General features: G+C 41.5%; 2 protein-coding genes, 1 long non-coding RNA gene and 2 other non-coding genes across 8 annotated transcripts in view; 3 read left to right on the forward strand and 2 right to left on the reverse strand.

Annotated features, from left to right (window-relative positions):
• The window catches only part of ACAA2 (acetyl-CoA acyltransferase 2), a 45,474-nt gene extending 43,686 nt beyond the window's left edge, over positions 1–1,788 (reverse strand). Inside the window, exon 1 of the mRNA XM_030867910.2 lies at positions 1,659–1,788. Within this exon, the coding sequence (XP_030723770.1) occupies positions 1,659–1,674 (16 nt within the window). The 5' untranslated portion in view covers positions 1,675–1,788. The remainder of the gene's footprint in view (positions 1–1,658) is intronic.
• Positions 1,295–25,128, forward strand: LOC115859247 (uncharacterized). 3 transcript variants are annotated; one of them, XR_009558624.1, is made up of 7 exons: positions 1,295–1,506; positions 1,837–2,041; positions 7,374–7,439; positions 9,182–9,387; positions 10,375–10,524; positions 16,191–16,385; positions 22,346–25,128. It is a non-coding gene; the product is annotated as an uncharacterized lncRNA (long non-coding RNA). The 3 variants fall into 3 exon arrangements; XR_009558626.1 differs by having other exon boundaries at positions 9,290–9,387; XR_009558625.1 differs by lacking the exon at positions 16,191–16,385.
• Positions 2,341–2,481, forward strand: LOC115859400 (small Cajal body-specific RNA 17). Its single transcript, XR_004042053.1, has one exon. It is a non-coding gene; the product is annotated as a small Cajal body-specific RNA 17 (non-coding RNA).
• LOC115859398 (small Cajal body-specific RNA 18) lies at positions 2,559–2,640 on the forward strand. Its single transcript, XR_004042051.1, has one exon. It is a non-coding gene; the product is annotated as a small Cajal body-specific RNA 18 (non-coding RNA).
• MYO5B (myosin VB) overlaps positions 12,497–25,226 on the reverse strand; it is a 388,804-nt gene continuing 376,074 nt past the window's right edge. For both annotated transcript variants that reach the window (XM_030867905.3, XM_030867909.3), the window contains 4 exons: positions 23,810–24,095; positions 23,030–23,204; positions 21,561–21,641; positions 12,497–16,418 (listed from right to left, as the gene is read on the reverse strand). In XM_030867905.3, the coding sequence (XP_030723765.1) occupies positions 16,266–16,418; positions 21,561–21,641; positions 23,030–23,204; positions 23,810–24,095 (695 nt within the window). In that variant the 3' untranslated portion in view covers positions 12,497–16,265. The remainder of the gene's footprint in view (positions 16,419–21,560; positions 21,642–23,029; positions 23,205–23,809; positions 24,096–25,226) is intronic.

Here is a 25,226-nt window from a genome sequence, read left to right on the forward strand (position 1 = left end):
TTTACAGTTTCCCTGTAAAACAGGGAAATGGATAAAAATACGATCACTAACTTTTAACACCATAGTGAATGGTATCCCAAATTTATAAACTTCATACTTCCTTAATGCAGGTGTTGATGTACATCCTTTCCCCTTCCTGGGTTCATAGTTTTCATCAAATTTTCAAAGGGGTCTGTATTAAAATAAAGTGGTCAGAACCACTGATAAATTCTTATACAGAGAAATCAATAAAAATATAATTTCTTTTAAAGATGATAGCTCATGACCATGCAGCTTTTAAATAATTTGGGTTTTCTGAATACCTCATCTAAAAAAAATCAATATGCTGGTTTATTAAATTCAGAATTGTAAAGAGCGCTGACAAATTAAATTAAATCCTCTTGTCTCAGAATACCTATTTCTCACGTGAACTGTTCACATGTCATTTTGGCTCTTCTGAGCTCCAGATCCCCCTAACCAACTGCCTACCTGATATCTGCACTTGAGCACCTCAGTATTCTCTTACAAATCTGTCCCTTCCCCAGTTTTCCTCACTCCATAAGGAGTATCATCATGATACTCATGATATCATCAAACCAGAAACCTGGTCATTCTTGACATTTCCTTCTCATTGACCTGCCACATCCAACCTATCACCAAGTTCTGTGAAGTCCAACTCCAAATCTATCTCAAATCATTCCTCCCCCTTTTCCCCAACTCCACTGCCCCCCACTTGAGTCAAAACCATCATCTGATGTTGCCTGGGCCTTTGCAATAGATTCTTAAATTCTCCTCCTTGCTACGTGGGCAGCCTCATAGCCCTGAGGAAATGGGGGCAGATTGGATATCAGATCCTGTTATTCTACTTTAAGGTAGGAGATTGCCTTCTTTTGAATTTGGAATAAAACCCCACCTCCTTCACAGAGCCCACAGGGCCCTGGACCACCAGAATAATGGTCCTCAGTTCCTGCCAAGTGTTTTTCTGCCCGGGGCCTTGATATATAAAGTGTTCCATCTGAAGGTTCTTCAAAGGACACACAAAGTAAGGATGAGCTTTCATCCTTATTCCACTGACTGCGACCATTTGTTATGAAAAGGAAGTTTACATATTTTTTTTAAGTTAATAACTGTAGAATTTATGTACTCAATGACTGCACTCTTCTGGACTCACTCGAAAGAATAGAAGGGAAAGGGATTAAGGAAAGTTCTCCAACAGATCGCCACCAAGCACTGTGGCGGGGAACGGAAATCCCCTGCCGACTGCAAGACAACATTCCTTCCTTTCCCCCAAGCCCCGCCCACCCTCTGACCAAGTCCGAGGCCGCCGGGCTCCTGGGAAAGGCACCCCTCCGCCCCAGGCCGCCTCGTGCTTATGGCGCCGCCCCAGTCTTCCAAATAGCTAACCTCGAACTAGGTGGGTCACTACCGCGCGAAGGCAAATGACCTTCAAGGTCAGAAGCAAGCAAACCGTGGTCTCAACTCTCAGCTGGAAGTTGCCGGGAGATCACTGTCGCTAGCGCCTGACAAGTATGTTTTCTCCTAAACCCAAACAGTGCTTTCGGGTTGGGGTTTTATCAAGTCCCCTTTACTGCCTAGGAGGCCTCGACTCCCTGCCGGGACCGGGCCCTTCCCCACCCCCCACCAACCAGGGGCGAGAGAGGCGAGGCTGTAGGGGTCACCTCGGAGCAGGGCCATGGCGGCGGGCGGCAGCGCAGGGGTCCTCCTCGGCGACGCTGACGTACCGCCCCGGGCACCCGGACTTTAAGCGCGCGGGGCGGCGCCAGCGTGGCCTCGGCCGCGCCTTTTTACCTACTTCGCGCCGCTCGGCCAGGGCTCGCTCTCTCTCTCTTTTGGCAGGACGCGGCCCCCTGCGCCACCCCGTGGGAACCAAGGGTACCAAAACCTCCCGGGGAGACCGGCCTTGGACAAGAGAACGTTCCTCGCAAGCGGATTTTTTTCCTCATATCGCTCTTTTTAAAGACTTTGTCTCTCTTGTCTCCCAATCAAGAGAATGATTTGACTCTACCCTGTCCATCCTATCTACGCCCCGCTACCCCAACAGGTAATTAACGTGCCTCTTCACCCCCACTCCTGACTTTTCTTAAACGTGTGACCAGGCGGCCGAAAGTGTGGAACTGCTTTGAAGGAGGTGGGGTGCGGCCGGGCGCTGCCTGTGGACCGGAAGTCGAGTGGGGGAGGCTCGGAAGACGGCGGGAGGGGAGTGGCTGAGCGACTCCCGCAGGCTGGGGAGAGCGGCTGCGCAGACCAGGGGCAGAGGCCTAGACTGCGGGGCAGGCGAGGGGGACAGGCCCGGGGAGGTTGGCAGGCGTGGAGTGTAGCGAGTGGCGTAGGGCAGGGGCGCCCCCGGGTCCACGATGCAGCTCCGGATGAAGCCGCTGTATTTTCCTTATATGATCGGGCCCCATGGCTGGCGGCGCCGCTGGCGGAGCCTGAGAGGATTATGAAAACTTGTCAGGCGAAATGGGGCCAGGGAACCGGGGGCTGGGAGATTAGGGTGAGCCGGTTAGGCTACGGATGAGGGAGGTTAGGGATGCCTCTGCCGCTGTAACTGTGAGCCCTGGTCGATGATGACGTGACCACTGCGCAATCTGAGTTCTGGGAACCAGGTGATGAGTGTGTGCTGAGAACGGACTGAGACCGGGCGAGCAGGAGGCGACCCGGGCAGAGAAGGGGCAGATCCCCAGCGCCAGGGCTCGGAGGCTGGCCAGGCTGCCTCGGGCTTGATTCGCGTGGTCGGTGTGGTGTGCTGCAAGGACAATGAACAAGATAAACTAAAAGGGCCAACATCGCCGGAACAGTTACCAGACCCTTAATCACTCTGTCATGCAGCAACCATTGCAACATCTCTGAGCTTTCCCAAGCAGCATGCCTTGCTCCTTTTCCATACCATATACAGAAAGGTATTCATCCCACTGGAAACATGCAGATCCTACCCAATCAGCGGGTGACTCAGAAGTCCCTTTGTTCTCTGGCTATAAAAACAGACAAGCAGGGTATATGCCCAGTAGTGGGATTGCTGGCTCGGATCAGCTCGCTGCCTTGTGACCACCTAGAGGGGTGGGATAGGGAGGGTGGGAGGGACGGAGACGCAAGAGGGAGGGGATATGGGGATATATGTATATGTATAACTGATTCACTTTGTTATAAAGCAGAAACTAACACACCATTGTAAAGCAGTTATACTCCAATAAAGATGTTAAAACAAACAAACAAACCAGAGAAGGAACCCACGCTCAGGGTAGGCTTTCCCTGGCTACCAGGAAGTCGGCCAGCTGTTCTTGCAGCGACCCTTCTCTTTAATAAACTCTATCTTCCTCACATTCTGCCTTGTGTCTGGAAATTCTTTTCCAACCTGCGCTGGGACCACACAGTTGGGAAGGGGTGGTGGGAGGCACTGAGGTGTTCTGTGAGCTGTCAGGCAATGCTTGCCCTAGAATCCTGCTTTTCAAATGCCTTTGTGGCCCTCTCACATTGTGTTTGTTTGTTTAATTTTATTAATTTATTTTTGTCTGCGTTGGGTCTTCGTTGCTGCGCGCAGGCTTTCTCTAGTTGCGGCGAGCAGGGGCTACGCTTCGTCGCGGTGCGCGGGCTTCTCACTGCAGTGGCTTCTCTTGTTGGAGAGCATGGGCTCTAGGAGCGTGGGCTTCAGTAGTTGTGGTGTGCGGGCTCAGTAGTTGTGGTTCGTGGGCTCAGTAGTTGTGGCTTGCGGGCTCTAGAGCACAGGCTCAGTAGTTGTGGTGCATGGGCTTAGTTGCTTTGCAGCATGTGGGATCTTCCCGGACCAGGGCTCGAACCCATGTCCTCTGCATTGGCAGGCGGATTCTTAACCACTGCACCACCAGGGAAGTCCCTATTTGTTTGTTTTATAGTCCAAAATTTTTATTATGAAAACTTTTGAACATACAGGAAAGTGGAAAGACTTCTACAGTGAACACCCATATATTCACCACCTGTATTCTACAGTTGTTAACATTTTGCCATATTTGCTGTATCACGTCCCTCCATCTGTTCTTCCATCAAACCATCTTTTTTTTTTTTTTTTTTTTTTAATGCAGATCTTAGTACACTTCACCCAGAAATACTATGACTCATGTTAGGAGGTCAGTATTTGTTTACAGTTCTTTTAAGGCAAAATCTCCATGGGGTCAAATGTACAAATCTTAAATTGGATGAGTTTCACAAGTGCATATACTCTTTTAACCCAAACTACTCTCAGCTTTCAAAATATAATTTAGAACATGTCCATCGTTACAGAAAATTCCTTCATTTCCCATTTGTTCTCCCAGTTATCCACAGTTCCCTTTTACTCACCATCTTTTGTAATTTGACCCTCTGGTTTATTCCTTTTCTTTCTTCTGTTGCTTTGATTTGAGCAAATCCAGGAAATTGACAGTCGTCAATTCAATACATGAATTCTGAGGCTATTGACTTTAAAAAGTATGTATGCTCCTTTTTCACAAGAAGTGTATATAGTCAGTGGAATTTGGACTTTGAATAAATCAAAACTTCCCACGTACCTGATGATTTTTTTTCACCTTCATATTCTGGATGATGAGCAAAGAGCATAGAAAAATAAAAGCTACCATCTATGAGCACTGTGTGCCCACCATGCACCAGGCACTTATGTATGCTGTTTATAATTCATATACTCAGGCAATATGATAATTGTTATATAAAACTGAATAACATACAATTCATATAACAGACAAACCCAAATTAAGGCACCTTCTGCAACCCCATGAAATAGGTAAGAGTTTTTTCTTTCTCATTTTATAAATGAGGAAGCTTAGACCCAGAGAAACCAAAGAATTTGCCAAGGCCTCAAATCTAGATTTGCTGAATTATAGGTTTGAACTCTTGATTCTCAGAAGCCCAAGGCCCATGTTGTTTGTCCAGGGCTTATGGCATGTGGAACGTAGAAGCGGAGGTAGAAAAAGAGACAGGTATCATTAACTAAGGTATATGTTATAGAAAACAGGAAAGGAGGTGAATGTTAAGTTAATCTTCCTCGGTGGAAGAAATAAAGTAGTTGAAACCTTGGTAAAAGTAACATACTTGCATATGGTAGCTTGGATTAGAAGATTTATTTGCTTTTTTGGCAGGGGAAGGATCTAGGGGTATGAGGTTAAGTGTGGTTTCAGGTAGGTGGAGAAGTGAGGCAACGTGTCACTACTAGATGCTCTGCCTTTCTCAACCACGGCTCCTACAGAAAATGATTTGAATGATTATTTTCTTAATCCTTCCAAGGATGGTACAGAGCTGGTACCATTAGAGCATTAGAACTTGATTTATGTTTGAAAACTAGTAACATAATAAAATTGAAACCAAAATGGAATTCATTAGGTGAGCCAAAACCAACACATTTTATCTCAAGCCGACACTCAGTAAACTTAAGCCAGTCAAATGTGTGTTTTGCAATGAAGAAAATAAAAATCAGAAAACATGTGCAGTGAATTATCTGTAAGTGTGAGATACAGTGGTGGAGGAAATAAACAGATCTTTAAAAGTTATGGGTTTTTCCATTAAAACTTTCTAATAGTCCAAATGCAGAGTAATTGCATCTGGTCTGTAGAACTATTGATAAGGGTATTAGCGTTCTTCAATAAGAGAAAAAGTCAGGTTCTATTCAATTTGCCCCCCCATATATTTATTAAGAAAAGTTAAGATACCATCACTCTAAGTATCACGGTTTCCCACTCAATACCTTACAGATCACCAGCAGCAAGTCTTTCCAAATTTCCTAAGTTTTTTGTAACTAAAAATGTTATGAAAATGGATGGATTTTGAAAACCATTGGGTAAAAGTTTTACATATATAAAAAACATGTAAATCTATGTAAAGATATTTACGTAATCTCAAAGTATCATGAAGAGGAAAAGTTATCCATACACTAGAGAAATCTTGTATTACCATGACCAAGTGAGCAAGCTTAACATTACCAGTAATGGGACAAACTGACATCATGCACCCTCTGGATACACTGAGGACACAACCTCACTTATGTAGGATTTCTCCAAAAAAAGTCTGACTTGAATCTAATCATAAGGAAACAATCAGACAAATCCAGATTGAGGGACATTCTGCAAAATAACTGACCTGAACTCTTAAAAAAATGTCAATGTTGTGAAAAACAAAACAGGCCAGGAATTGTATTAGATAGAGGAGATATGTGACATTTGAATGTAACATAGGATCTTTAATTGGAAACTGGATTTAAAAACAACAACTCTAAAGATCAGAATTGGGACAGTTGGGGGAACTTTCTATAAATTGCATGAGACGGTAGCATTGACATTACTTTTCCTGATTATGTTAATTATATTGTAGATATGGCAGAGATTGTCCTTTGTTCTTAGGAGGTACACACTGAAATATTTAGAGGTGAAGAGTCATGATGCTGCAACTAATTACCAAATAACTAAAAAAATGCATACAAATACAGTGGCAGAGAAAGAGAGATAGCAGATGTGGCAAAGTATTACCAATTAGGGAACCTAAAGGTAGAGTATACGGTTGTTCATTGCTCTATTTTGACAACTCTTCAGTAGTTATTTAACTTTTCAAAATAGAAATTGGGAGGAAAAGTATCTTTCAATAAAGATGCAAAATTACCAGAAATAAATTATAATTAGTTCTTTTCATGTTTAACCATATATAACCAAGTATATATTGTATAACACTAAATATCTATATCAAAATTAGTTATTTTATAATTCTTAAAATCTAGACATGGGCCCTCATGAGATGTAAATGTTCTAAGACATTTAGCTCTCAGTATTTTTAGAAATGCCCTGTTATCATTTCTTTCTGTAATTATTTTTTTGAAAAAAAAAAAGGAGTAGATCAGCGTTAAGACTGGAAATCAGTGAATCTATTGTAAATCTGTAAATTCTAATGTGAAGATTTCATTAGGATTTCAGAAATAACCAGCCTCAGCCCTATCTTCTACATTTTGTGGATAATTTTCCTGTGCTTAAACTTCCTATAATACTCAAAATTAATGGTAGCTTATGCAGCAATGGCTTTAGAAGTTTCAGTAACAGAAACTGGGAAAATTGGTGGAGTTGGTAGGGGCTAGGACAATGTTAACAAATGTGTAATGTAACAAATTTGTTACAAATATAACAAATGAGTTTTCCCTCTGTATCTTAGGGAATGGTTACAGGAGGATACCAAAATCAAGTCCCTTATCTAAAATGACATGGTATTTGGATATAACCTACACACATTCTCCTTTAAGCAATCTCTGGATTAGTTATAGTACCTTATACAATGTAAATTCTATGTAAATAGTTGCTGGTGCATGGAAAATTCAAGTTTTGCTTTTGGAACTTTCTGGAAAAAAATTTTTTTCAAATATTTTTGATTTGCAGTTGATTGCATCCATGGACACAGAGCCCAAGGATACAGAGGGCCTTGACTTTGAATAAATGAGACAGGTGAGTTTGCTAATCTTGAGTAGTTGGGCAAGTTATGTATCTGCTCATTGTTAATCTAACTGCTTTGGTGATAACTTCAAATTTTGTTAATTAAGAAGAAGTTATTACCTTGGATGTAGTTTTGTCCTTATAACAAATACCTACTCTACAGAAAGTTCGAGTTGCCAAACAAGAACATCAGAAATGAAATGTAGACAGAAAATTGTAAATACAGACACTGATTTACCAAACTTATTTTAAGTTTACCCCAGGTCTAGGTGTGTTCCAAATAGCTTAAGATGTTGTCACAGACCTAAGTGAAGGATATATACAGTTGACCCTTGAACAGCATGAGTTTGAGCTGCACGAGTTCATTTATACGCAGAATTTTTTCAGTAGTAAATACTACTGTACTGCATGAGCAGAGGTTGGTTGGAACCTCCCATATGGAGGGCTGTCTATAAATTATATAGAGACTTTTGACTGTATGGAGGGTGGGCTCTCCTACCCCCCATTCAAGGGTCCAGTGTATTTGTCTTTGTTCCTCTACCTGTTTGAAGGTTATTTGCAGTGTCTATTTCCTTACCAAGCCTTAGAATTTCATTTAGTAATACAGGCATACCTCATTTTATTCTGCTTCACTTTATTGCATTTTGTTTTGTTTTGTTTTGGTTTGTTTTTCATTGAGTATGTGGCAGCCCTGCTTGGAGCAAGTCTACTGGTGCTGTTTTTCCAACAGCATTTGCTCACTTTGTGTCTCTGCGTCACATTTTGGCAATTCTTACAATATTTCAAATTTTTTCACAATTATTATATTTGTTATGGTGATCTGTGATCAGTGATCTTTGCTGGTACTACTGTAATTGTTTTGGGGTGCCACAAACCGCGCCCATATAAGATGGCAAACTTAATCGATTATCTTGTGTGTGTTCTGACTGCTCCACTGGCTGGCTGTTTCCCTGTCCTTTCCCTGTCCTCAGGTCTCCCTATTCCCTGAGACACAACAGTATTGAAATTAGGCCAACTCATAATCCTGCAGTGGCCTCTTAAGTGCTCAAGTGAAAGGAAGAGTCACACATCTCTCACATTATATCAAAAGCTAGAAATGATGAAACTTAGTGAGGAAGGCATGTGGAAAGCCAAGATAGGCTGAAAGCTAGGCCTTTTGCAAACATTTAGCGAAGTTGTGAATGAAAAGGAAAAGTTCTTGAAGGAAATTGAAAGTGGTACTCCAGTGAACGCACAATAATAAGAAAGCAAAACAGCCTATCGCTGATACAGAAGTTTTCATGGTCTGGATAGAAGATCAAGCCCATCACAACATTCCCTTAGGCCAAACCCTGGTCCAGAGCAAGGCCCTAACTCTCTTCAGTTCTGGGAAGGCTGAGAGAGGTGAGGAAGCAGTGGAAGAAAAGTTTGAAGCTAGCAGAGGTTGGTCCATGAGGTTTAAGGAAAGAAGCCATCTCTATAGCATCAAAATACAAGGTGAAACAGCAAGTGCTGATGTAGTAGCTAAAGCAAGTTATCCAGAATCTAGCTAAGATAATTAATGAGGGTGGTTAGACTAAACAACACATTTTCAATGCAGACAAAACAGCTGTCTATTGGAAGAGGATGCCATCTAGGACTTTCATAGCCAGAGAGGAGAAGTCAATGCCTTACTTCAAAGCTTCAAAGGACAGGCTGACTATCTTGTTAGGGGCTAATGGAGCTGGTGACTTGAAGTTGAAGCCAATCCTCACTTACCTTTCTGAAAATCTTAGGATCCTTAAGAATTATGCTAAATCTACTTTGCCTGTGCTCTATAAATGGAACAACAAGCCTGGATTACAGCATATCTGTTTACCACATGGTTTTCTGAATATTTTAAGCCCATTGTTGAGATCTCCTGCTCAGAAGAAAAGATTGCTTTCAAAATATGACTGCTCATTGTCAAAGCACCTGGTCACCCAAGAGCTCTGATGGAGAGGTACAGTGAGATTTATGTTGTTTTCATGCCTGCTAACACAGCATCCATTGTGCAGCCCATGGATCAGGGAGACATTTTGACTTTCAAGTCTTATTGTTTAAGATATACATTTTGTAAGGCTATAGCTGCCATACATAGTGATTTGAGAAGATTAATTTTGAAAGATGTTCTACTGTGGGTAAAATGCTATCAAACACCATTGCATGCTACGAGAAATCGTTCATGAAAGGAAGAGTCAATAGATGTGGCAACTTCATTGCTTTTTTTTTTCTTTAATTTTATTTACTTATTTATTTTTATACAGCACATTCTTATTAGTTCTCTATTTTATACATATTAGTGTATAGATGTCAATCAGAATTGCTGCAGCCACGCAACTTTCAGCAACTACCACGCTGATCAGTCAGTAGCCATCAACAGAGGCAAGACCCTCCACCAGCAAAAAGATTAAGACTTGAAGGTTCAGATGATGGTTAGCATTTTTAAGCAATAAAGTATTTTTAGATTAAGATATGTATATTTTTTTTAGACATAATGCTATTGCATACTTCAGTATAGTGGAAACATAACTTTTATATGCACTGGGAAACCAACAAATTCATGTTACTCACTTTATTGTGATATTCACTTTATTGCAGTGGTCTGCAACCAAACTGGCAGTATCTCCAAGGTACCTGCCATAACCTGTATAACCTGAGGTGTAACCATGCAGGCCTCTATTGGTCCTTCCCTGGACAGGCCCGCCCCCTACCCCCACCCCCACGTCCTCCACCTGCCTCTTGTTGGTAGAAAAACTTTAACCGCCTAGGCCTTCCCTGAGTTCCAAAGAGCAAACTTAATCAGAGAATGAGAAAATGCAGAAACAAAAGAAAACAGTCAAGACAAAAATAATAACAGTTTAGCCACTGAACAAAGTCAAGGACCTTTAGTTCCTCCTCAAGGGCTATAGATAATATTCTGAGCCAAGTCCTTTGAGCTGTTTTGCAGATACTGAAACTGCCACCAGGTGGGAGAAGTTAACTTCGTGCTGCCCACAAGCACATAGACCCCAGACCAGCTGGAACCAGAAGGTTGGTGATGTTGACTCCTGATTACTTCACCACCAGCCAGTCAGAAGAATGTCTAGGAGCGGATCAGGTACCCTGAGACCCTCTGCCTCACCCTGTCTTTCAAAGCCTTTCCCTGAAATCCATCTGGAGGTCAGGTTTTTTGAGCATTAGCCACCCATACTCCTTGCTTAGCCCTGCAGTACACTGCACTTTCCTTCCCCACGGCCCCGTGTTGGTAGATTGGCTTTACTGTGTGCAGGCGAGCGGACCCAAGTTTGGTTCAGTAACGGTACCTCCTTGGTTCTAAGTTTACCCTGCAAAATGCTAATATTGGTGGAAGGGGACAACACTGTGTTGATGCCCTTCAGCCAAACGCCTCCTGGCACACACCTGTCTGTGAACAGGCTGGGTTTAACGCTGTTGCAACAGGAAGTCTGCACATCACGGGCACACCTTGGGGAAGTGAGGGGCAGCTCAGTGAGAGGGTGTTGGACGTTGGGCTTTGGTTAGGTGATTTGGGGAGTCCAGAGATGCAGAGGTTCACTCTGGATTGTGTGCTGTTCAGAAGTAGGGTCAAGTCTTTGATTAGCTATTTCAGCATGATCCTATCTAGAAGGAGGGAAGATTGGAGCTAGACTAAAGCTGCAACTGGTGAAGAAGCTGCAGTCACCCATTAGCCAGGAGAGGGGTGTTTGGTATCGTGTGGTTTGCACAGAGATCTTGTGTTTGTGTTTAGACAAAACTGTGACGTAGTCTTGTGTTGTCTCCCTTCATTAGTCAGAGTGAGCTTGTCTGATGTGGTTTTGTAAGATTGTGTGCAGAAGGAGATCACCAGGGCCTAGCTGGGAGCACCAGGCCAGCTTCTGCCACCACCCAGACCTACCTCTAAGTGTCAGACCAGGACCCAGATGTCGGCTGCTTTGTTCTTTCTCTACTGTTACTACATAAGTGTATGCTGTCTGAAATTTGGCTCTTGGCACACAGTTTTCCTGTTGAGGTCCTGAAGCTAGGCGCTCACCTCGCTGGGAATGAGGTGGAGGCTTTCCTGAAGAGAGGTTATTCTTCCACCAGCCACCCAGAAGTTTGTCCATCCTTAAGTTGGAAGTTGGGCTCCAGAGGTAACTTTTCAGCTGATCAGTATGTTGTGAACACATTTCTGTATCATGAAATATTTCAATAGGGTTCCCTAATGATGGGTGTTTAAGGGCACCTTCCCTGGAGATGTCTTATCCTGTACATTTGGGTGAGGTTGGTTATGTGAGTTCTTATAAAGATTTCCAGGTGATTTTTGTGTGTGCTCCTCTAGGTAATAAACAGTCTACCAACGTTTCCATACAAATGTTCAGTTTCTAGGCTGTCTGTTCTGCTCCAATGGTCAAATTTTCTATCTCTGTGCCAGTTTCCCTCATCTGAAGTTTTATAGGAAGTCTTGGTACGTACTAGGGAAAGCTTCCCCGCTTTGTCTTGAGGAGCCTCTTCCTTATCCTTGGGCCTCTGCTCTTCCATATAAATTTTAGAATTAGCTTGTCAGTTTTCACCAAAAAAAACTGTAGTGAGATGGATTTTAATCTACGGACCAACTTGGGGACAACTGACATTTCTGTGATATGGAGTCTTCTTATCTGTGAAATATATTTCTCCAATTTTTAAATGTTACTGTTAATGTTTTTCACTTATATATAAGATCCTCCATACAGATCTTGTAACTATTTTCCCCACTGATTTGTAATGCCACCTCTACCATTTACAAAGTTATACATATGAGTCTATCTCTGGGCTCTCTGTCCTATTCCATTGATCCACTACACCAAAACTGCCTTGTTTGAGTTGTGTAGCTCAGTAAGTCTTATTTTATAGGGAAAGTCTCTCTCTACCCCAACTTGCAGGCTGTAGTTTGCCAAACCCTGGTTTAAATGATCATGAAGCATCTCTGAATATAGGCCCCTGAATAGTTTCTTAAGCATTAAAAATTAACTTTTCAGCCAATGTGTAGTTACAGAGTTTTAAATTTCATTTAAATTTGTCACACCACTTTTTTCAAAAGTATTTATTTCCACAAATTTTTATTCACAGCTGAATATTACAGTAACTAATACAAGCAATTTTTATAAACAAAGGTGTAGTTTACAGATTTGGTCAAAGTGGAAAAATATTTTTATTAGTAGTATTTCTTCTCCATTGTTAGATTCACCCATGAATATGATGGGATCCCCTTCAGTGAAGAAGTCCTTCATCCAAACATCAGTTGGGAGCAAAATGTTATAGTCAAATCTGGATTATTCTGATACGGTATCACTTTAGAAAGTAGTTTAAATTCATTTTTGATTGACCCCCTTTATTAAAATTAGAAATTTTTTCAGGAAAAGCAATCTTGAGTATCTATCTAATGACCTTTATAATAAGAAAAAGTCCTATGGTATTGGCATCCACCTCTAATTTCCTATACTTCCCAACTCTCTATGGTACCGATGTGTACAAAAAGTGAATTATGGCTATTTGGGTCATGCAGCAAATAATTTGAGAAACTGCAGAGAAATATACTATGAGGACAGTCTACAGTGTCCTGCCCCATGCTGTCATACTTTAGTAACTGTTGAGTCATTGGGCATTATACAAGTGCTTCAACTTAGGATGCCCTTGGCGCCTCAAAATGAATGAAAACAGATTTACTGTATGTAAAAGAAATGGATTCTAATGCATTTGTTACTATAATCTTAATGCATTAAGTGAAGCTCTAAGTAAATATTTGATGAACTGATGGTAGCAGTGTTAATTTTTTTTAAGTTTTCCAAGTTCCTCGTTTTGTCTGTTTTGTTTTGTTTTTACAAAAGCTTTAAAATTTAGTACAGGAAAGGGAAGAAAGTCGTATTGATATGCTTCATAAAAAGGGGGGAAAAGCCTATTTTCCTTTGGGTCTGATCTGCTTGCTGGGTACCATAAGTCTAACTGCAGCTGTGATGGCACAGGGAGAATGTAGGTGATATGCATGTAGGTGATACGCTTGTCAGCCTCGCAACGAACACACATTACTCTAGGTAGACAGATAGGTCCCATATAATACTTAAAATACAAATTGTTTAATCTAAGTATTTGATTCTTAAGTAATCTTTAAAATGCTTCTCATGTTTCAAAAGACAGATCAAAACACCACCAGGACGTTATGCTGAACATGAAAATTCCTCCCACAGAAACACTTATTTCAGAGAATTGATGTCAGTTACCTTAGTAACTGCTAAAGGCACATAGTGAGAAAAGTGACAACTAAATTTAAAATATTAAAATATAAAGACAGATATTTGGTTTAGAATTCAAAACTTTACGTTGAATTAAGTTATTTAAATTAAGTCATTATTGATTTCACGAAGTTGGAAAATGAATTGAACTGACTTTAAAAAAAATGCAAGGAAGAAAAATGCTAACATATTAAAGATGCTTCTTCCAGTTGCCAAGTGTTACATTAAATAGGGCAGATCTAAACATTAAGTAACTGATTACTGTATTCCTTTATTCCTGGTGTCTATAAAAGAGTACTTGTTTTTTAAGTATATATAGATCAAGTACAGCTCCAGTGAAATACCTTTACCTTCGGAAGAGGAGAACTAAACCTGCATTTCTTAGGCTAAGTAGAGGACTATTCACGAGGTTCCCCCACCCCATTTATTCTACGTGCCAAGCGTTTATTCAGTGAGTCCTTGGCACCCAGTGATTAACCAGTGACAGCAGAGGGAGTAACCCAGAGGGATGGAGAGGATGAGGGTGTAAGACAGCACGTAGGACAGGAAGCCATTGCATTTATGGAATCACTGCTTTTTACACTCCTTAGCACTCTAACAAGGCATTTTTGGTTCTCGAAGATTAAGAACAGGCCTTACATGAAGCCAAGTTTTAAACTAAAGTGCAGTAAAAAGCAAGTTACACATAATAAACAACTTTAAAAAGAGGCAACCACGGACTCAACTGGTTTAGAATGGCCTTCCAAAGCTAGTCAGCATGTGGGTTGTTGAAGGGTGTGGTCAGGGATGTCATATCATGTAACTCTAGCTGGGAAGGAAGGGAAAGGCACAGCTCTGCGTGGACACCTAAGAGAAGCCGGGACGTGCAACGTGGAGGTCGAGGGGATCATGCCGACAACTTGGGTTGGGACGTGCTGGGCAGCGGTCTTCGCCCGGGGGCTGTGCCTCGTCCTGCCCAGCGGGCGAGGAGAGCTCCGCGCACAGGATTGTTTAGGGCTCGGAGTGTGTTGTGTTTCCAAGAGCCTTTTAAGCTGAGAGGCTGAGTAAGAGAAGGTGGCGGGGTGTGGGGGCTCTACTTGTACTCTGTGGAGAAATTTTTTCTTCTTGATGCAACATAGAGGCTCTTCTATGATTTGCAAACACCATCTGTTCCTGTCATGGGAGCAGCATACTGTTATCTACCAGAAATATGAAAAAAATAGTAGAAGACTGTAAACAACATGTAGGATTTTCTAATTGAATGCTTGCTTTTGAAGAGACAAAAAATTATAAAAGTAGCAAACAAATAAATTCATTGTAATATTATCATTGAATATTCTTTAAATTTCCCCATAAACCCATTGAATATTCTTTATTCTTTACAATTCATTGTAAAATTCATTGTAATATTATCATTGAAACTTCTTTAAACCCTTATTTCAAAGCAGAGATATTTACAGTTTTTTGTGGTAAATTTGAAAAGTGTTGAAAATAACCTGAAAAGGGAAAGTTGACATAAGCTTCTCTCCCTTTAAAAAGAACACACACACCCACAAACACCCAAAAGTTTTGGATAATAATTTAATAATACCTGAACTGATTTTTAAAAAAGGCTTTTCAAATAGTCTGATCCTCAAGATGAAGTTTGTTTTCCTTACTCTTTTAGTTATCTGGAATTGCTAGCGCATTATGTAATGTTCTTTTTGGAGGTATAATGGCAATAAGGGATTAAAGGCTTTTATCCTGACTTGTTTGGTTTTTAATCTGTAAATAAGACTTGTTATTCTTTTCTAACATTTAGCTTACACAGACTTTTGTGAAAGTTTTGTTGACTCAGGAAGTGCATGGATTAGCATCGGAAACGTAAAGAATATCTTTCTGTTTGCTCACATTTTTCGTTTGGGACTGCAGCATTTTTAGCGTAATTCTTCCGTAAATTCATGACTACACAAGTGGGTTTGAGTACGTTAGGGACTGAGTCTTCTAATTTTATTTCAGAAACCAATAATCAAACTTTTAGTCTGGAGGTCAATTACACCATTGTCTCTGCATCACCAGGCATTAAAAAATATCTTTGGGAAACTTCTCAGAAGGCCCAGGTCTGTATATTTGTCCTCAAGACATCTCCCCATAAACCCATCCACACCTACGGTTTGTTGACGGGGGGAAATGTCACACTATATGACAGTGTCATGGTTATTAGTACCATTATTTGTTAAAAGTCCTCTGAAGGCAGTTTATGTGACTTACATATGTTTAATATCATTTTACTTTGGGCATTCTCCAGCTATGTGCAAAGATCAAAACTAGGCAGTTTCCATTTTATAGACTGGCATCTTTTATATGGCCCATGGGGACTGCTTGGTGGCTGTAGATCATGATGTATATTTGTTTAGACCGAAATCATACTTTAAAAAAATCTTCCATATTTCAAGTGTTTTTATTCTGAGCAGTAGGTACAAAATAAAATAACAGATGTGTCTTATTCTGTATAGTTCACTCTGCACAGGTTCTCAACCTCTGATCTGATCTACTTTTATAGATTTAACAGATCCTTAAATTCACTTTACTGTACTGTATACTTCCTTCTGGCAATCGAGCTTTGGCACATGCGTTTTCAGACTTCATTGAGGAACTCCAGATTGAGACACGCTGGAATGTGGATTGAGTCCATGGTCAGAGAAGATGGATTAAATGGGAACAAAACGGGAAACGTGTGCTTGAAGTCTAACAGCAGGTGCTGAGGGTCATTCCGCTCTTGCAGTTGTGCCTGTGGGGAAGAATAAGATGACGTAAAATATTTCCTATGCCTAAAAATAGCCAGTTTTGGTGAACTCACAAAAATGAATCACAGGAATATTTATGTTACAATAACTGGGTAGGACTTCAGGAGAATGTGGTCTCCCTCTCCCTGAGGTATTTAGCAAGGAGCGAAGATCTGGTTTAGGCTTGTTGGAGATCATATGACTTTAACTCCTCTCCCAATTCTAGCATTCTTTAAAAATTTTCCATCTAAGGGAGAATAGAAAAATATAGTTCAGGTGCAAATCATATGGCGAGGCAGTATGGTGAAGTGGTTAAGGCCATGGGCTCTGGAGGCAGATAACCTGAGCTCTAATCCTGGCACCACCCTGGGTGAGTTCCTGAACCTCTCTCTGCCTCAGTTTCCTCATCTGTAAAAAGGAATGGGGAGACTGACATCACACAAAATGACAGAGCAGGAACCTCCAGGGGTCAGTCCCTCCACTGAAGCAACCACTGAGCTAGAAAAAGCAACTGGCATCAACTATCTTGTAACTCTGTAACCTGGCTGGACACTTACAACAACCAGGAGAGTGCCTGATGAAGGGAGAGCCTGCTCATCTTTGCTAAGAGATCAGTGTGCATCAGCTACCATCCCCCATTCTCCAGCCCCACTGCAGCTGTAGGGATAGTAACCCACAGTCCTGGAGCAGCTGGCTGGTGCCAGGGTAGGCAGTGAGATCTTGTCTTTCAAAAATCTGGGGTTGTGCACTTTGGTTGGTCTGGCAGTTCCCTGAAGGACTGGCACAGATGCCTGCCTTGATTTTGGCTCTCTTGGGATGCAGTAGCTCCCTCCAGCAGCATCAATTGGAAGATTTAAAGGGATAGAGCCCATCTCCTTTTCCCTTTATTTGGAGCCAGATATAGGAAAAGTATAATAACTAAAATGAAAATTTTCATTTAGTTCACTAAAGGGGTCTAACAGCAGACTTGAGCAGGCAGAAGAAATGACCAGTGAAACAGAAGATAAAGCAACTGAAATTCTTCAGTTTGAGGAGTGGACAGAAAAAAGGGTGAATAAAAATGAACAGAGCCTGAGGGACCTGTGGGACACCATAAAGTGTACCAATATATACATCATAAGAGTCCCAGAAAGAAAGGGACAGCAAACTACTGGAAGAAATAGTGGCTGGATTCCCAAATCTGATGAAAGATATATTTCTCTCTCTATATATCTCCAAGAAGCTCAACAAACTCCAAGCAGAAAAAGCTCAAAGAGATTCACACTGAGACACATCATAGTCAAAATTTCAAACCCCAATGACAAAGAAAGAATCCTGAGAGCAGCAAGAGAGAAGTGACTTACCACATAACAAGGTATCCTCAATAAGAGTAAAAGTGGGTTTCTTATCAGAAACCATGGAAGCCAGAAGGCAGAGGTGATATATTTGAAGTCCTGAAATTTCTTCTTTCTGTCAACCAAGAATTCTATATCTGGCAAAACTATCTTTCAAGATTGAAGAATTACAGTCAGCCCTCTGTGTCCATGGGTTCTGCATTTGTAGATTCAACCAACCATGGATCAAAAATATTTTTAAAAACTGCAGGGCTTCCCTGGTGGCACAGTGGTTGAGAATCTGCCTGCCAATGCAGGGGACACGGGTTCGAGCCCTGGTCTGGGAAGATCCCACATGCCGCGGAGCAACTAGGCCCGTGAGCCACAACTACTGAGCCTGTGCGTCTGGAGCTTGTGCTCCGCAACGAGAGGCCGCGACAGTGAGAGGCCCGCACACCGCGATGAAGAGTGGCCCCTGCTCACCACAACTAGAGAAAGCCCTCGCACAGAAACGAAGACCCAACACAGCAAAAATAATAAATAAATAAATAAATAAATTTTAAAAAATTTGCAGAAAGTTCCCAAAAGTAAAACTTGGATTTGATACATGCTGGCAACTATTTACATAGCATTTACATTGTATTCGGTACTATAAGTAAGCTAGAGATGATTTAAAGTGTACAGAGGATGTGCATAGCTTACATGCAAATACTATGTCATTTTATATAAATGGCTTGAGCATCCACAGGTTTTGGTACCCATGGAGGTTCTAGAACCAATCCCCCACAGGTACTGAGGGACAACTAAGTCATTTCCAGATAAACAAAAGCAGAAGGATCTGGTTACCAGTAACTAAAGAAAGTCTTTAGGCTGAAATGAAAGGACATTAGACAGTAGCTCAAAGCCATAAGAAATCAAGCCATAAGAAGAAATAAAGAACACTCACTGTAAAGCTAACAACATAGGTAAATGTAAAAGCCAGCATTATACTTTTGGTTTGTAGCACCTTTTCTTGTATGATTTATACAAATGCAGAAAATAATTATAAATCTCTGTTAATGGGTACACATGTATAACAGATGTGATCTGTGACAATAACAATATAAGGACAGAGGGATGGAGATGTATAGCAGCAGAGTATTTGTGTACTATTGACACTAAGTTGGTATTACTTAAACTAGGTCGTTATAAGTTGAAGATGTGAATAGTGATCACCACAGTAACCACTAAGAAAATAACTAAAAAATATACAGAAAAGGAAAGTAGGGAATCAAAATGATACACTCGCTACAAGAAATAAACACACAAAAAGGCAGTGATGGAAGAATTGAAAAACACAAAACATATTAAGACATCCAGGAAACAAGTAGCTAAATGGCAGAAGTAAATCCTTTATCAGTAATACTTTAAATGCAAATTTAAAGGCAATTAAAAGGCAGAGATTGGCAGAATGGATTGAAAAAACATGATCCATCTACATGCTATCTACAAGAGACAGTTTAGACACACAAAAAGTTTGAAAGTAAAAGTTTGATAAAAGACATTCCAAATAATCAGAAAAGAGCTGAAATGGCTATATTATTGTCATACAAAATATACTTTAAATTAAACAAGTTTACAAAAGACAAAGGAGGACATTATATATCTGTAAAAGGCTCAATCTATCCAGAATATATAAGAGTTACAAATATACATGCACCTAGCAACAGAGCTCAAAATACATGAAACAAGAATAGACAGAATTAAAGGGAGAAACAGTTCTATAATAATAGTTGGACACTTCAATACCCCATTTTCAATAATGGATAGAACCACCATATGGAAGATCAACAGCAAACAGAGGCCAAAGAACACCACTATAAACCAGTTAGACTTAACAAACATATACATGACCAATTTGGAGTTATCCCCAGAATGCAAGGGTGGTTCAACATACAAAAATACAAGACTGATATTCCTGTGTATGTATATACCTCATGCATTGCTGGTGGGAATCCTTTGGTGTGTTTAACAATCCCCTTAAATTTACATTCTTATAGGTCAGCATATTCTGTCCTCACCACCCAAGTAAATGGTTTGCTTTAATAAGCAACTTGTATTTATCCTACATAAGGTTCAAGTACAGGAGGATGGCATGGATTGTCCGAGCCTTTCCTCTGAGCACTGTCTAGGGAGAAACAGAACATAGAACTCTAGCAAGAAAAACAAAACAAAACCAAAAAACCATTTTTGGAAAGAATTGCTGGACATGGGAATTGACTGCTAAGGAAGACTCAGAATCTGACTGTACATGTCTCCAGAGAATATCTGACCAACTTCCATTGTCTTTTTCCTACTTCCTTAATTCAAACCCAAGTCTGACTTGGCTCATATTCTTTGACCTTTGGCCTGAACTCTTCTGTAAACAGTGCCAATTTATAAGCAGTTATAGCTCTCCCTCTAATGTATGTTTCAGGTATTTAAAGACAGAAAAGACTTTCTAAATCTGCACTTTGCTTTGTGTAAATTCTCAACTCTCCATAAAAACAGTAGCGGGTCAGAGAACTCAATGGCTTCTGTCATCAGTCTTTTCAGCAGCTGACTATACAATATCCGTGTTGGTGACTCTCCGCCTGCTTCTCTGTGATCCCAGTCTTTAATAAACCACTGCATTTCCCCCACTGCCTTTAAGAGAACACCCTCCCTTGATCTTCAGCCTCTATTCTCTACTTATACATGATGCTCAAGTTAATTTATTCTTTTTCTGCCTCTTCCTCTGATTACTTTTCCCCATTTCATTTTATCCTTGTTTCATATTGACAATTACTTCACAGGCTAAAGAGGTTGTTTAAAAGTTTGAGAAAGTATTAGGTCTCCTCAAAATGTTACCCACATATACTAATGGGAGAAATGCTCCTCGTGTTTTGGGTAATCTTGATGTGACTCAACATTTACATGCTGTCCGCTACAGCGCCCACAAAGGTTAGGCACTCAGCCCAGATCACCTAGGGCTCAGCTTAGGCAGCTCATCTTCTTTTCTTTTTGAAATAGTGATCTTGGGGTCTTCTTATTTAGTTATTTATTTATTTTTGGCTCTGCTGGGTCTTCGTTTCTGTGCGAGGGCTTTCTCTAATTGTGGCAAGTGGGGGCCACTCTTCATCGCGGCGCGCGGGCCTCTCACTATTGCGGCCTCTCTTGTTGCGGAGCACAGGCTCCAGACGCACAGGCTCAGTAGTTGTGGCTCACGGACCTAGTTGCTCCACGGCATGTGGGATCTTCCCAGACCAGGGCTCGAACCCGTGTCCCCTGCATTGGCAGGCAGATTCTCAACCACTGTGCCACCAGGGAAGCCCAGGCAGCTCATCTTTATGTAAAAATTCCCATACTCTTAAGACAGATTTAAATCATCATTTCCCGGAAATGTTTTCTTTCAAGCATATTCCTAAGGGCAAATATTGTAAGCCTTAAGAGTCAAGATTTAAGAGCTCAAGTTGTTTTCCGAAAAGAGTATTTCTTAGTTCCATTTGTGGGTAGGGTTGATATTCCTCTTACTTTGTTAATTTCATTTTGTGCTATAGTTTAGTAACATGCTAGTGGCAAATGAACTACTTAGACAATGTCTAAGATCTGAGAGGCAGAGGTGATTGACGTTCAGTCTTCTGTGCGTATATGATAAGCAATTCATGGGTGGTGTGGCTCATATTTACCTAAAGAGAACACCTAAAAATGTAAGGTCTTCTAGAATGTAACGTTATTTCATTAGTAAAGAGAAGCAAGGTTAAAATCTAAACTACCAATTCTTTTATTTGTTGTTCACTAGGACTTTATAAAATTGATTAATATTTTAAAACTCACCTGGATTGTTCGTATAAAGGCCACTGTTACCCGTTCTTCAAATTCGTTCAGGGGAGTATAAAGGTTCAAAATTTTGACAATCTGTTGGAATAAAAACAAAAGTTCAGCACAGAGCTAAGTGAACATAAGACAACTTTTGAATTTTAAAGAACATATGACATTGGCACAGGAGGACACTTCTCTTTAGGCAAGATCCACAGTTTAGATACAGCTGGCCTGATGTTTAGGGGCCTACATTTAGTAAACTAGAGTCCGGAAGCTCTGCCTGGAAGATCTGAGCTCTCTTACCCCATTCCTCTCTCCCGTATACCTGCCCACCCCGCCCTCTACGGTCCATGGCTTATAAAGTAATGAGGATTTTAGGGAACTGCTGCCTGAAGCACTCAGCCTCTTATCCACGAGTAATTGAAAGGTTTCATTAAAAGAGTCCTGGGTATCTTACCTTATATAACAAAGGTCTTAACAAAGCCTTCCTACCTCCCCCCCACCCCCAAAATCACTTACGAAGGAACAGATTTTACTCCTGTCTAAGTGGAAGCTAATCCTTTATCTGCTACCAACTGTCTGGGGGAAGTAGCCAGCCCAGGGGCAGAGCGAAGCCAGTTGCAGTCTAGGAGTAAACTTGTGAAAGCAACATTTTAAAAAGTTTCAAAACTTTCAGTGCACTTGTAGAAGGAAGCAGTTTTCCTAAGAGTTTGGGATCTCATCTCTTAGTAGTTAGTGAAGGAGGTAAGGAAATGTATGTTTACTTTGCAATGCTGAGTTTGGATTTTGCTGTTCTCTAGGTGCTGGGCAGGGAGAAGGTGCATGATTTAATTTGGAAAATCTGATTTCCTCATGCTGGTCTCATTCTGCACTACCACCCTGTGGAGGGCCCATTTCTAAACAGACACATTCATGACGGAGGGCAAGGTCACCTGTGTGTGGACAAGATTTATCTTTTTACAGACTGGTAATATCTCTGCAACCGAGTCCTAGTACAAATACAATTTTGAGGGGAAAAGGAAAGGAACATTTAAATGCCTCTAGCTAGATTCTCACTGACTTTATTTAAAATAATGTAAATGGATGCTAAGTGAAAACAGGACCATAACGGAATCATAGCTGTAAAGAAAACAATTTAATGCCAAATGCCAGATGCTTAAGTTTCTAGGTGAGAGACATTCCAGAATTCACTGTAAGCATTTAAAAAAGTGTGTGCCTAAGCTTGACGTTTTGTGGGTTGACTACCTTATCTTTCTACGTAAGCAAGAGACACCAGAGAGTTACTGGGAAACCGTGTCATCTTGTTTCACAGACCGAAGTAGCCTTTGGTTCATCCAGAACATCCCATCCTCTGGACCTTCAGGACTGTATCATTGGGAGCAGAAAGGGCCAGGAGTGCCACACTAAGAAACAACCACCGGCAGGAACAGACTTGAAATGGAAGCTGGGTTTGCTCTGAGGCCCTCGGCTGACAGTGACCACACCTGCTGGGTGCTGAGGGCGGTGCACAGGGAACAGATGGCCTCTGCATCTTCGGGGCTTTTCTTCTTTAACTGCAGGAGCTGGGCTGCTTGGATCAGAGGTTCCATGGTCTCAGCAACTTCCCTCTGGTGCAGGTTTCTTCCCCGAAGCCACTCCTCCAGCTGACTTATATTGTACCTTAGACACAGGAAAAGTGAGTTCTGTTAAACCTGGCCGCCTACTTCACTGGGAAGAGCTCACCTCTTGTGTTTATTTTGCAGGCCAGCTGCCGTTAGTGTTATCATTCTCCTCATCTTAACTGTCCCACATGGGCAAAAGCGTGAAAAGTACCTGGCACTCAATAACTTTTTGTGAAATGAGTGGGTGCTTAAAATCAAGCCAAGATGAAGTATCTAAAGTGTCTGTACTAAGTTAATGAGAAAAAAAGGCATTAACTATATTGAATTAAAACAACTTACCATTTAACATTCGCAAACATGTTTGTACTTCCCTGTGAGCCTTCGTGCCTCTTAAGTCAGTAATTTTTCTCTCTGACCTATCCACCTCATATTTACAACCTTCGTATCCAAGTATGTAAACGTGTTTAAGCGCTGAACTAACTTGTTTACCGGGTCACCATCTCTGTGTGTGATGAATTTCACCAGCCAATAAGAAGGTGATGGATCTGAGTCTCATACTGACTGTGACAAGGACGCTCAGTTGCATTTGGATTTCAGTTTCAGAGACAAGTGTCCCGTGCCCGACTGGGGCTGGTGTGTGCCGGGCCAAGGCGCCTCTCGTACCTGAGCTGCATGCCTGTGCTCCAGGAGCAGACGTCCTTCCTCAGAAGCAGGTTGTTGAGCGTCACCGCGTTGATCATGTAGAAGAGCTGTTTGAACACCTGCAGGATGATCTCGGGGTCCAGGCCCTGGTCGCACATGACTGTGTGGAAGGAATTCATCTGGCGGATGACGGCTCCCAGGCAGTAGGAGTTATCTCCATCCGCCAGGCTGGAGGTGCGCTTCCGGTAGCCCGTGGGCTTCACCCCAGACAGACCCTGAATGCTCTCGTTCTCCAACATGGCAGACACTGAAAGAAAAGCATGATTAGAGAAGCTGCATGTTCCCAAAGAAGATCTGTTTTCGGGTCACTGAGATCACACAGTACTCAGGGCTTTGGCAGTGATCCCACCCAGAGGTGAACAAGGTCGACGTGCTCAGGAACTTACAGCATTTGGCATGGAATTTCTAACCTGTTGATTTCTACACAGAATAGGACTTCCACACAGAAATCTTGGACTAAACCTGTGGACCAAATTTTTGCGTAAATTTATTGGTGATGGGACAGAGGTAAAAGGCACGTACCGACTTAATTCTGTTCTGGCTTCTGTGCTGCGAGACCAAAATGGAGCAACTTGGGTGTAGTCATGGCCCAGCCACTGCCCTGGGCCTGGACCCTGAGATCAGCCTATAGGTGTTCAAATAGCTTTTCTCCATCAGCCACCGACCATGTAAATCCTAGGTGAGCTGGTCTGTCATACTTACTGCCCAGCACTTAACTACAGGTCAGGCACTTTATATTCAGTATTCCTTTTAGTCTTCCAACAACCCATTTCCTAATGAGGAGACTGAGGCATAAAGAGGTTAAATAACTTGCCCAAGGTCACCCTGCTAGGAAGTGGCAGGGCCAGGATTTGAACCCAGGTATGTCTGATTCCAGAACTGATGCTGCTAACCATCATCTTACCTGAGTCATGAAACATCCCCAGTTCTCCCTGTCTGGTGAGAATAAACTGGCGCCTCATAAGAGTCTCAGACAGGAAGAAGGATTTGGAATGAATCTTATCCCAAGGGGTATATTTCTGGATGGCATGTAGGACTCTGTCCTACTTGGAATTCACTTGTAACCTACTTGTGTTGTAAGAACCTGGGGAAAGAATTACTTACATGGTCCAGGAGACTATTTCCTCAACAGCCTGTAAGGAGCACAGTGAGCGATGCATATACGTGTCACTTTTCTCGTGACTTAAAAAATAACTGCTCTGATTTTCAAATCTGATTTCATGTTAAGTGCCCAAGTGTACTGCTTTGGACAGAATGTTTAATAAATATTTATTGCACGAGCGTTTACTACTGTGTTCATTTATATGAACATACTTAATGCGTTCCTTTCTCCATGAATAAAGTATATATATGGGCAAGCGGATTATATCTTTTCACT

The sequence above is a fragment of the Globicephala melas genome, chromosome 13 (genome assembly GCF_963455315.2).
Source record: "Globicephala melas chromosome 13, mGloMel1.2, whole genome shotgun sequence".
NCBI classification, from domain to species: Eukaryota; Metazoa; Chordata; class Mammalia; order Artiodactyla; family Delphinidae; genus Globicephala; species Globicephala melas.